This window comes from Schistocerca americana, chromosome 4 (assembly GCF_021461395.2).
Source record: "Schistocerca americana isolate TAMUIC-IGC-003095 chromosome 4, iqSchAmer2.1, whole genome shotgun sequence".
Lineage (NCBI taxonomy): Eukaryota > Metazoa > Arthropoda > Insecta > Orthoptera > Acrididae > Schistocerca > Schistocerca americana.
In genome coordinates this window covers 268593654-268606777 of record NC_060122.1, presented here as the reverse complement: position 1 = coordinate 268606777, position 13124 = coordinate 268593654, and the positions used below count along the sequence as shown (strand labels likewise).

The window sequence follows — 13124 nt, the reverse complement described above, 5'->3', positions numbered from 1 at the left end:
TTTATTTTAGAACGACTGGCACACGGGCGCGAGTGATCGTAACACTTCTGCACACTGATGGCGTTTTGGAATACTAGTGGCTAAACTCTTCGGGCACAGCAAGGCGGCCATCTTTTTAGGAAGTGTGGGTGGAGTAAATAGCTTGGATTCATCTCGTACAGCACTTGAGATATTGTGTACTTAGACCTTTCTGGACTCGAATATGTGCTGCTACTAAAGGAAATGAATGTGCGAAAATCAATTTTATGTCCTAACTGCCGATACTATTTCTAAGCTTTTGACAATTGTTTGTTCTACATGCAACGTAAAAGATACAAGCACAGCTATACTCTGAGTTGGAACGAGAAATAACTGTAATCATGTGACAAAGTAGATTTTTCCGGCGTAACAAATGTTGATGCTCTTCGCAGGTACGCTGCCGGCTTCCAGCGTCCTAACGACACGGTATTTCGACGGTCCAACTGGCCGCTATTTCCAGATGAGTCTGCAAATGCACAATCACGCCGGAAATGAGTTCCGGCGTGATTGTGCACATGCAGTCTCACCTGAAGATGGCGGCCAGCTGGACCGTCGAAATAACTTGTCGTCATGGCGATGAAATCCGGCTGTATACCGGTGAAGAGCGTAAATTGTAATGATGTTTGGAATCTTGGGTCTATTATTTCTCAAACCAAATACGATAAAAAGATTAAACGCTGCTTTTCGTAATAGAGAACGCCTTTCGGAAGCTCTTGGAAGAGGGTCTTTCATCAGACAAGAAAAACAGCAAATCATTGCGAATTCAGCTGCAGCAAATCATTGCGAATTCAGCTGCAGCGAAATTATTGCGTATACAGCTGCAGCGAAATGTGTTGTGACGGGCCCGGGGCGTTTATTTCGGCTTCTATTACGGAGGGCCTCGCCATAAAGACGTGTGTGTGTGTTTGGGGGGTGGTGCACGCCTTCGGCAGCCCACCGCCAAGCCAGCTCACCCGCCGGCCATTGCCTCGTCCGCAGCAACCTAGCCGCTTCCTTGCAGCTAGGGCCACGACGCCGCTTTTTACGATCCGCTCCTCTGGCGCCAATCGACCCGCCGTTAAGGAAGCTCGCAAAAGCCCTGGTACGTCCCGAACTAGCGACGACCGTGGAAAGTGCTGGTGAACTCGTTTCTGTGCTGATGATGATTTACTGCGAGTGGCAACAGCTCGGGCCCTGTTAGGAAAAACTAACTGGTCCCGAATGTCGACGAAGCGACAGTTGTCATTCATCTCATGTGTCAATTTCAAATCAAAGAAGAAATTGCCTCCTGAAGCGTCTTCATTCTGGAATTTAAGTTTATCGCCAACACCCATCATTCTGTGGAGCTTCAGTCTGTGGTACACAGACGGAAAAAAATCGTAAAGCCTAGGAGAAGTTGTGAGACACAAACATCTACATCTGAAAGAAGACGTACACTCAAATTTCGCGCCCGTCGCATAAGAGTAGCGCTAGTAGCGCCACTATGAGGAAGCACATCAGATTTGCTTTATTTTATATCCCTGCTGGAAGGCGGCGCGTGGGTCTGCTCCTGTAACTTGGAGGGTAGGCCGAATGTAAGAAGCTAGGAGGAGCAGGTGAGGTAGAAATACGTCGGTACTGCAAGTAACATAAAATATGCTTATTCTAGGTAAGACAAGTAATAAAATATGTTTATTTAACTTGGGCTATGATGAGCACGTAGGTGCGAAGCGGGATGTATCAAAGCTAACAGAAGCTACACAGGCAAAATCTGTAGTGGCTCGCCCACTCTGAAAATGAAACAATGTTGCCTGGTCGTCTGCTCGTGATCAAATGGGCCGAATCTGGAGCGGCGCTCGTAGAGCTGCACAGCGCCGGCTAGAGGGCGCTGTCATCGGTGTGGATCGTCCACTCTCGTAGTGCCAACCTAAGAACTTGTACCTATCGATACCACACTGTGAGTGTAATGATCGTCAGTTACCTTGGAAATTGGATGTGGTGAGTCGACCTTAGTCAAGAACGCCTTTAAGGCGACAAAGACACCATTAGCAGCACCTGATTGAGTTTGTACGATGTCGTGTTTTAAATTGAATAGTTCAGGTATAGCACCTAATGTCAGTTTGCGCATGCGTAATATCCAGATTCTCGACGCTGCGCTGACTGCTTATTCTCTGAAATTACGTACTTCATCACACAGATTTCAAGATCTAGACTCGTTTCGTAATTTTATTCGAGTGGAGGCGACGAATTTTTCGAAGCAGCTTACCATCACGAAAAAAATATGAGCCTGTTTATAAACCCATATATATTACAGAACGTTTAGTAGCAGCAAAAACTTCCAGGTTGTAACCTGTGTTAACTCTCAGATTTAGACTGGCAGTCACGTTTTATTTCTTTCCAATGGTGAAACATTCCACTGGTTGGCCTTTGGAAGAAGAATTGCACCAAATACGTTATTTATACCAAATATCAATGACTTTCGAGATAATACTTCTATTAAATGAAAAAGAAAGACCCAGAATCATTAGAAAACGAAAGGGAGGAAAAAAAATATTTGGAAGGAGGTGGGCACGAACCCGCAACCTTCATCTCAATTATAAAAAAACTTACAAAGCTACCATTTGCACTACAGATTCGACATACCAGACAGCTTTCTTTGTGTAGCATGGACTGTATACAGACTGTAACTACAGATGTCATTATTTGATATTTAACATGCAAATTATACCAGAAAGATGCTCATTTGGTAAATCATTCTGACGTAGCACTGAAATGGTATACTTACGCAGTTTCCTATCCTATAATTATAATGAATGGTAGCTAAAACGACTCGATTTCGAGAGATCCTCAATTTGCTGATGCTATGAAACAGCTTATATTCGTATCACGCTCTCTACGAGAAACAAAACCAACAACTACGATTTGTAAAGCAATGCAATATGGCTGCTCCTCTCTCCTGCTTGTGAGGTGAAACGATGTCACATCTTATTGATTACTTTCTTTCCCACGAGGCACAGATCTAACAAGACAGATTCTTTATTTTACGCTCCGCTGTAACGTAATCAGCTCTTCGTTCAAGCCAGCCGCTATGGTCGAGCGGTTCTAGGTGCTTCGGTACAGAACCGCGCTGCTGCTGCGGTCGCAGGTTCGAATCTTGCCTTGGGCGTGGATGTTTGTGATGTCCTTAGGGTAGTTAGGTTTAAGTAGTTCAAGTCTAGGGGACTGATAACCTCAGATGTTAAGTCCCATAGTGCGTAGAGCCATTTGAACCATTCTTCGTTCAAGGGTGTTTACATGTCCCGTGAGAGGACGACTTAAGGTGGGAGAAGGGTCGGAGATTTTTAGCTACGTAATTGACACACAATAGTTAGCCAATTTCCATCTTGAAACGCGTCTCTTTATTTTAGATGTTTTTAAGAGTGCATAGTATGTTTCGTGCTTCTCGTTGAGGAGTGAAACTTGATACTTATTGCTGGTACATAGTTATACCTGTCGAACATCATTAATAGGACCTCCTCCTGTACATCCCAGTCAACACACCGGTTACACTTAACTCCATGGGTCACTGTGGAGAGGACTGGGAATTAACCCGGGCGGGGCGATGTAGTCAGCTTCTGCAATGTCGTCACCTTAAACGGTCTCCGCAAACACCTTCCTTCGCCCACTCTTAGCACTGGAAAAAAAAGTTGCTGTTTCGTGGTTAATTTCTGCTCGAGGACTGCCTTCGGGGCCGAGTTTAAACAGCCTCTATCTCATTCCTGTCCCAAACGGCGACCATCGTACAAAATCTTCCCAGGACGCAGGATCAGGTGTCCTCAAATGGACACCTTACTGTTGCTATGTTATGTCTCTCCATAACGTCACTGACTTTCTTGAACACTATAGCTATACACCGACGAAACCCTGTAATTACAGGTTTAATGGCGTGATGTTCCTCTTTTCAAGCACAGTGCAAGAGATTCCCTTGGCTTGGATACTAAGTCCTTGACAGCATTCCAGAAGCATGTGGCACCACATGTTTGCGCACTGGCCAAAACAATTTCCGCAAATTACGGGTTGGTATCTTACGCGTATGTAGGTGGAGACTGATACGTGTTCCAATAGGTTCGTATCAGGCCCATTTTCTGACCAAAACATTTATTTATTTAATCGTATGGCTAGGGCCCCCAGTCGGGCAGGCCGTTCGCCGGGTGCCGGTCTTTCAATTCGACGCCACTTCGGAGACCTGCAGTCAATGAGGATGATAGGATGATGATGCTGACAGCACAACACCCAGTCCCTGGGCGGAGAAAACTCCCCGACCCAGCCGGGAATCGAACCCGGGCCCAGAGGATTGACAATCCGTCACGCTGACCATTTAGCTACCGGGGGCGTGAGCTCACTACAGTGCCCCCCCCCCCCCCCCAAAAAACCACAAACCACTATAACACGATTCTGACCTGGAAATAAGGAGAGTTTTCCTGCTGGAAGATGTCATCAGTGTAGCGGGAAACATTAAGCATGAAACGATGTAGGTGGTCCGCAATAATGTTCAGGTAATTCACTTCTGTCATGGTGCCTTCGATTACCACCACAGATGCCATGGGAACTCAGCTCAGTACACCCAATAGCATAATTCTGCCCTGACCGACCTGCGTCTGTGGCGCGGTCCATTTTTCTTGCCGCCATTCGCCCGGATGACGGCACGTAACAAGAAATGAGATTCATTCGACACGTTTCTATTGATCTACAGTGAAAACTCAGTGATGCTGTGCGCACTGACATCGTAGCTGACAATGTCGTTGGGTCAGTACACGAACACGTACGGTTCGTGTGATGTGGAGCTCCATGTTCAACAACGGCCTATGAACGGTGTGCTCCGAAACACTTGTGTCTGCACCAGCGCTTTCCTCTGTCGTCAGACCTGCCACAGATGGCTGCCTATGCTGGGTTGCACATTGGTGGATCCTCCGACCTCTACGTTTTGTGATAAGACGACGTCGTCCAAGGGGTCTACTTGCTATCTCACCATCCTTCATCCACTTTCCCTGGGTGCTCACGACAGTAGTAGGCCAACAGGCGACCAGTTTCGTCGTTTCAGAGATTCTAGTTTCCAGCCGCGACACAATATTGTCGACTTTGTCAAATCGCTTATATCAGTGGATTTCCGCATTTGTGGCCCGTATCTTCGCTATGATGACTGCCCATTCGTTTCTCTTCCGCTTACATTCTTTCCTTACTGCTTCACGTGCCCGCTATACCACCAGGAGGCATTCAACCTCGCTGTGTGCAGTGGTTATAATGTTTTGGCTTATCAGTGTAAACACCCAATATTGCCTCATTAGAACGGTGTAAGGAACCTCTTGCGTGAGGAAGACATTTTGACCAGTTTTAATAAATTATTGTCTCTTATTGATGTATTCACGATAGTTACGAAGTGCTGTAGTCTGTAGCCGGCCATGAGGCGGAGAGCATTTCCCACGCTGGCTGGCTAGCTAGGTGATGAAGCGACCATATGTCGCGCGTAGTGGGGTGGGTTGGGGTTCGGCGCTGGACCGTAGCAACTAGCGTCAACCTGGGAAATATGCATGACGGGAAGTACCGCCATCTTGGCGCCAAAGTCACCGATTTTGTTTATTTATATTTAATATTTAAAGTAATTTATGACAACATGAATACTAGGAGGAGCCTCAGGATGTTTACAACTTTTTATCATAATTTTGCCTCGTTAAAATTCACACCCGTTCATTAAGAAATGCATATCTTAGTAAGTACGAACTTAATCGGAAATCCACGGACTGTGACGAAACTAGTAAGAGATACGGACTGCGCGCCAAAGTCGGCAGTCGGCGTTAAGAGCTCTTCCTGTCTAATTCGATGGTAGCCATGCTCTCGGTTACGAGTAGTTTGTGACATGAGTGTTTCATTATTCATCTAATCGAAATAAAAGTGATATGACGGCATTCTGAATGTTAATTTCGAGTAAATAGATACCCCAAAGTTGATTGACAGCAATTTCAGATAATTATCTGCCACCGACAGAGACATCGAATGCGCCAATGAAGAACCTGCGCACAGCTAGGAGGAAATCCGACGACACGACCCACCAAGGCGGATCAAGAAAGGTCTGACTTACACTCGCAAATTCCGGGTGGAAATGCTGACCAGTTATACTGTACGTCACATATACTATCCTCTACGGACTCGCGGCTAAGCTGAGTAATAACAGTACCAGTTTAGAAGCGAGGGGATCTTGCAACGGGATTGTCCGTTTGGTAACGAATCAAACTGTTCGCATTACTACAGTCTCTTAACGACTGTATGAACCGATTTAATGGCTAAACTCAGATCGGGTGCCACCGCAGTTCACTGATTAGGAGTAGGATGTCAGATGCAGATGTGATAATGAAGTGGAATGTGTGCTTGCGCTCTGTAACAGGGGACGTTGTGACACGCCATGTCGTCCGCCCGCAGGTGCACCTGGAGGACGGGTCCAGAGGGCTGCAGCCGCTGCCGGCCACGACGGTAGTCGCCATCTGCTGTTCGCTGCTGCTCGTCGCTGTCCTCACCGCCACCGCCCTGCTCTGGAAGTGAGTACAGTAGACTTGGCCACTGTTTCTGTGTGTCGATACAGTGTACCGATAGGTGGAACTGTTTCAGTGTTTCGGAACGGCTGTGGTTCACAGTTTCTTACAGTGGTGTTTCATTCCGCTCCTGTCTCGGATAACCGGACCAGATTCGATCTCGAGCCAGACACACAAACTGTATCGTTGTTTCAAAATAAGGCTGTTTCAGTCCACCTGTGCTTGGAACGGACTAATTGTATTGAAACAGTGATGTTTCATTGCGCTCTGTGTCGGACGAGATTCGGACTCGGCACAGGTACTGAAACACGACATAACACTTCGTGAAACACTTTCAAGAGTGTCGAAATCTTTTTGAAAAGCAATAGCATGAAGCTTAAGATATCCGAAAATAAAGCTTCGTTTCTAGCTGACTGTCCTACTACGAAATGGCGTAACATCTGCTTTATAAACACTAACCAAACAATAAAACAACGCATACTATTCACATTCAAAATAATAAATATGTGAAAATCATTCAGTTAAATTACACTTTTCTTTATAACATACGCTTCTCTGTTCATGTACAGTAATCATATTAAGAAACGCAAGTAAGCCTACAACATTTTGAATAAAAAAAGGCGCAGAGTGACAGTTATTAGACATATACATAAATTTGATGTAGGTATAATTGCAAGCAATCTGTTTGACATATCACTGATAGTGTAATGGTGAACGGGAAGGGCTGAGAAACATGGTGAATTTATAGTAACGGTTCGAAACACCTCGAAAGACAAATTTTGTTTCTGTTATATTCTGTTATTTATTCGAATTATTTGACGTTATTTGTGAGTCTATAGTCACTGTGCCTATTATCCACAATGATTCCCTTTGTGTGAATGGAAATTTGCAGGATGGGTATGTTACCCATACTAACGGAATGTGGGAATCCCAGTAGCATATACGTTGTTTCTGCAGTTTGCTCCCACCTCCAGTTCCGTTCGTCGTGGTTCTTCTGTCTTCAGCTATGGCTGTCCTCAGCCAATTGAAAAGTATGAAAGTCATACGACGAGAAAGCAGCGCATTTGCTGCAGGAAATACGAAACTGCCAAGACGCCTAAGTGATAGTTTCATGCTTTCTGCGATATGATTAGCGCTCTCGCACCTCATTTGTGTTCATATCGACATACACAGTAGACATTCAAGATGATAAAATGTGTAGGTTTATTAGATTACAAAACACAAACTGTTTCACTGTTTCGAAACAGCGTATCGAAACATTACATTGTACTGTTTCACTTGTTTCGAAACAGTTACGTGTGTCAGTTTGCCCATCTCTAGTGAGTACAACTTGTCACTGCATTATGCGCCTTCGTCGGGAGCGCGCGGGTGCTGCACTCTAGTGGACAGCCACGCAACAAACACTCTTCAAGGAATTAATAGTTACGCGCAAAGTAGTGTGTTAGTGTAAATATGACTGAATTGAGAGATTCAGGCTCTAGGAAATATATTTGTAATGGTTGTTGCTCTTTAATGCACACACCTGAATGACAAACTGTATCCAAGTAGTAAAGGATACAGCAATCAGTCGCAAATGAGGTTTATTGCATGTCTAGATTTTGGTCACTGTGTGGCTATATTCAGTGCTTAAAGAAAAAAGTAAATAACCTGTTACGGTAAGGTAATATGCATGTCTCATAGAATTTACAGTCGCATAAGCTTCAAATACGAGACAATCATAAAATACATATCAGTAAGACTAAGTTAACACATTACAACCTCTTGTATGTGCACAGAGTCCCAACTGAACTATTCATGTCGGTGGTTGGACTCACAATGAAGCCACTGTTTACACTCCCAACAAAGCTGGCTTCAGTGTACGTCGTACCAATCTACAGCGCCCACGTTACATGCATGAAGCAGTGACAACAAGTGACTGGGGCCTCTGGCTATTTCACACCATAACCACCATGTATAATTGTAAAACGTTAGTCACTAGTTTTAACTAGAACCGCCTTATTTGTTTTATGTAGATAAGTTTTGGAAAAGTATAAAATAATAAATAAAATGAGAAAATACACAAATTGTGAAAAAAGTTAATACAACATGTTGTCAATGTATCTAATATACACTGAAGTGCCAAAGAAGTAAGTGGCACAAAGTAACATTGCGGACGCGATCGGATGACCGTCTAGGCATGGTTGAACTGCAGACAACAGGAGCCGTGTACCTCCTCCTTGGTGGAATGACTGGAACTGATCGGCTGTCGGACCTCCTCCGTCTAATGGGCGCTTCTCATGCGTGGTTGTTTACATCTTTGGGCGAGTTTAGTGACATCTCTGAACAGTCAAAGGGACTGTGTCTGTGATGGAATGTCCACAGTCAACGTCTTTCTTCAGGAGTTCTGGCAACCGGGGTGATGGAAAACTTTTTTTTGATGTGTGTATATGCAGGGAGGATGCTGTAGAATGGTATGATGTATACTGAGGCCAGCTGTGTTGTAAGTGTAAACAGCGGCCTCAGTGTGAACCCAAGCTCTGACATGGAATAGTCCTGTCTCGACTACGTGCATGTATAAGTGGTTTTTATTTTTTAACTTACATATACTAGTATATATTTTATAAGTTACTTACATGTAAGACGTATGCAACTACGCATTTAATAAGGCATGCATGTTACCTTACTCTAACTGGTTCGTTACGTGTTTTTTAGGACTGAAGAGGGCCACACAGTGACCGAAGTCTTGATATGAAATAAACATCATTTACAACTGACTGCTGTACCATTTACTACTTGAAATGAATACAGTCGTTGGGTACGACTAATGCCCTGTGGAATCAAACCTGTTAGAAAAACTGAATGTTTGGCATTATTCGTTGTGGCTGCCTCTGATGTAGATAACAGCTGGAGAGGTACATTGCTTGCCCTTGAGTAACGACCGTTCCAGCCGATCATAATCGCCATCTCTCAAATAATTGAACTCTGCTAGTCTGTTGAGTGGCAGATACGTGTAGTTTTCTCTCTGTAAGCCATGCTCAACACTCTCACTGCTCTGTAGTCTAAAACGCAACATCTTGTATCATGCGGATTTGTAATTTTATTCGGACATGTAAAATTTCTGCACACCTTCGGAATCCGCTGTGTTGAAAATTAATGGCATGAGACTAAACATTCTGCGTAACATACGGCATTTGTGGATGACCCAAGTTCCAACAGCAGCACATTATCACATTCACTTCGTTCAACATCGTCGATTACCAACTGTTGGATATAACCTTAGCTTCACTTTCACATTTCTCTAGTAACATGTGAGAAAAGTCACGGTCAACTTCTTTATCCTTTTCAAATACCTGTTATTTATTAAGAGATTAGTGATCCGTTTCTCTATTTGTAACAGATCGTGTGCACTTTTTCCGTGAAGAATGTTTTCAGCCGTTTCGCCTTTGTGGTATAAGCTGCAACGAGAATTACCTTAATTTTCCCACTGTCGCAAAACGGTTGTTTTAGAAAAATCTTTCACTGTTAATGAAGCAGTACAATGTAGCAATATGTTTACAGAATCCAGAGGGCTGCTTTATTACACTCACAATCATCTTGGATCTGAAAAAAGAATACAGTACATGCCGCTTATAAACATTATACATATAACGTTCTCATATTACACAATTACAAATTAAATATTTACGCAACTTACTTTGATTGTATCCGCATGAGGCAGCTGATTGTAACTAGCTTCTCTTAGACATTTGCCGAATATTTCGTCCCACTATATCCTTAACTTCAGAAACATGGTTATTGTTTTGTAGATCTATGCCTTTCTTTATAGTGGGAAATCTGAAAGACGAGGAGTCCCGTTTTACATTCTTGAAACCAACATAAATTAGGCTTGTAGTGTCAGACGCCATATTGAAAACGTGAATTGCAATACAACTGATCTCTCGGTCTCTCATTTATGAAGTTTTCCGCTCGTCCTGCTAGAGGCGCTCGCAGTCACAAATGCGCTTTCTTAGGCTCCCTACAGTGACAAGAATGACATCTGCTAATTTGACTTGCTCGCGTAGTAAGTGGTCGGAGCGCAGCAATGTGATGAGAAATTACAAATAAAATGGCCTCTGGCGGCGAGGATGGTTTCCAAAGTCTTCATTGGATAATCGATTTGGGACTGCCTGACCCGTCTTCAGCTCCATCAGTTGACGTACAAAATTTTAGAAAAATTGTAGTAGAGCATATACAACGTAGCATCATTAATTGTATACTGTACATTTCAAGCTATCAAATTTTTACCAGTAATGAGATCGGATTAATAATTATGTGCTTAGGTTATACATTAAATCACATTTGCTCAAAGTCGTAGATCATGCACTAAGATTATAACATTTTCTATCTCACGCATGTTAAATTTTTTATTATAATGTTGGCTACCAAGTTCCATTTAAAATTAAGAACCATATACAGTGTGAGTGTATATACCACACTCTACAAGCGTCAACCATTTATGGAATTAAATCCAAACCTCGCGAGGAATCGTTGTGAGTATTCTGGAAGGGCACATACATATAATAAAATACTCTCCTGGGTCTCACGCGCTGCATAGCCATCGCTTAAAATTACGTAAATGTGAGAACATACTAGGATAAAAGACAGTTGTTACGCTCAATACAAATTACACTCTAAGACAAAAGAAAAAAAAACACCACGAAGAAATTATTGAACGGGAAGGGGATCAGTAATTGTGGTATGCATGTGCAGACAAATGACTATAATTTCAGAAAAACTGGATGATGTATTGAAGCGAAAGATCTTCACAAATTAAGCAAGTCAATAAGTCGTCGATTCATCTCTGGCCCTTTTGACGTGCTATGGTGCCAAATTCTCCTGGTTGATCTAATGACGACAGTAAGGCTGGTATCTCACTCCTGACCAAAACAGCTCCAGATAAGTCATCCGGTCTCATTTCGAAGCGAAACTTGTCGCTGAAAACAATCCTGCTATAGTCAATGGCATTCCAGGCCGACGACGGTCCTGGAGAAGCTCCGGACAGCGGTGGGATACCAACTTGACTTTCGCCTGGCGTACGTACAAACAGGAGTGATGATCTTGGATACCATTTCACTTCACAGCAGGGTCCTTCTGGTTGTCATCCATGGCATCCGTGCACCCCAACGGTACACCAACCGTACTCTACGCTCCGTTCCGTTGCCCTCCATGGCAAGTTACCCGTGGATCACATTTCAGCAAAATTGCCTGGCAACATACGGTGAGAGTTTCTACTGCTTGTCTCAGTGCTTTCACTTGTCAAAACCGCTATGTCAGTGGATTTCCGCATTTGTGGCCCGTATCTGTTATGAAACCGTCCACCCTCACCTGTTATCCACAGATTCGATGAGAGGCCTTCAGGCTATCGCTCAGTGCTTTCCCGTCCCCCTTAGTCCTTGTCATCCACGACCTTCTCGCCAATTGACCGTAAGTTTTGTTATGTACGGTTTCGCTCGGTGGCTTTCTGCCTATCACCCAGTGTTTTTTCCCGTCCATCGCTTGGCCTCTCTCATCCATGACCTGCTAGCTAATCTTGACCCTGCCGCTTCTTCAGTTGATTTCCTTTGTGGTACCCAACCACATGGGTATCCTGGTTAAAGATGTTGGCGATCGTTTGGATTGGGAGGGGTGGAGGGAGGGGGTCGGGGAGCCACCAACTCCGTGTTTCCTATGACAGATTCCCGTACTCCCGCTATGTGGCGTTCTTCCTCCAGTCTCTCCCGATGGGAATCATCGACTCTCTGCCAACCACGTATCAGCCATACCGTGTTGAAATATGGTTTTTTATTCTGTAATTATGTCTCCTCTCCTTCGTAGTTTCAACCTTCAAAGTTGCAATTCCTAGTCCTTAGTAAATATTTACTCCTCCATAATTGTAGTCGAGAATCCTACTCGAATATGTGGGCCCATCTCATAGCGATTCATGATTTTTCTGGTCTGCCGCCGCGTTTTGGCCCTCCGCACTAAATGTGCCTGCCACAGGTGTTACCGTGCGAACCTGACAGCGCTACGTACATCCTGAGTCTCCATCACGAAACTGGTTTGTCTTCCCTTTTTCCGGAATTGGAGTCCCTCAGCGTTGGCATTAGTTTGTCAGGCTGGCCTTGCCTCCACACCACCCATGTCCCCCCCCCCCTCCCCCGTTTATGGTATGGTGTGGGGGATCAGACGCCCCGCCACGCTAGTCCTTTCCCGTCGACTGGACTGCTGTTGATGTCGTTCTTCCCACAATTTCTGCCACCTTGGATCGTGGAACTAATGACGTCGCTGTTGTTCTCTCCTGGACCGTCAATCAACAAACCAAACTGGAAAAACCTGCCGCCTTTTCAAGTTAGCACCCGCCACTGCCCTTGGGAAAGTTTCACGTGTTCGTAGCCACCAGGAGACTCAATGTTTACCCAACGTACTGCTTACGCGTCCTGTCCTTGCATCGAAATTGAGCACGGTCTTCAAAGGCGAAACATGCTGACCTCGCATCCCTTCGTGGTGTGCCAAGAAAGTTCAAAGTACTGCTCACCCTTTGAAACAAATCCTGGGATGCCATTACGGTGCATTTATTAACACATGTTG

The 13124-nt window shown here is 44.3% G+C and overlaps 1 protein-coding gene across 1 annotated transcript in view; it reads left to right on the top strand.

Annotated features, from left to right (window-relative positions):
• The window catches only part of LOC124613394, a 138145-nt gene that overhangs the window by 28103 nt on the left and 96918 nt on the right, over positions 1-13124 (top strand). Inside the window, exon 2 of the mRNA XM_047142096.1 lies at positions 6430-6545. Within this exon, the coding sequence (XP_046998052.1) occupies positions 6430-6545 (116 nt within the window). The remainder of the gene's footprint in view (positions 1-6429; positions 6546-13124) is intronic.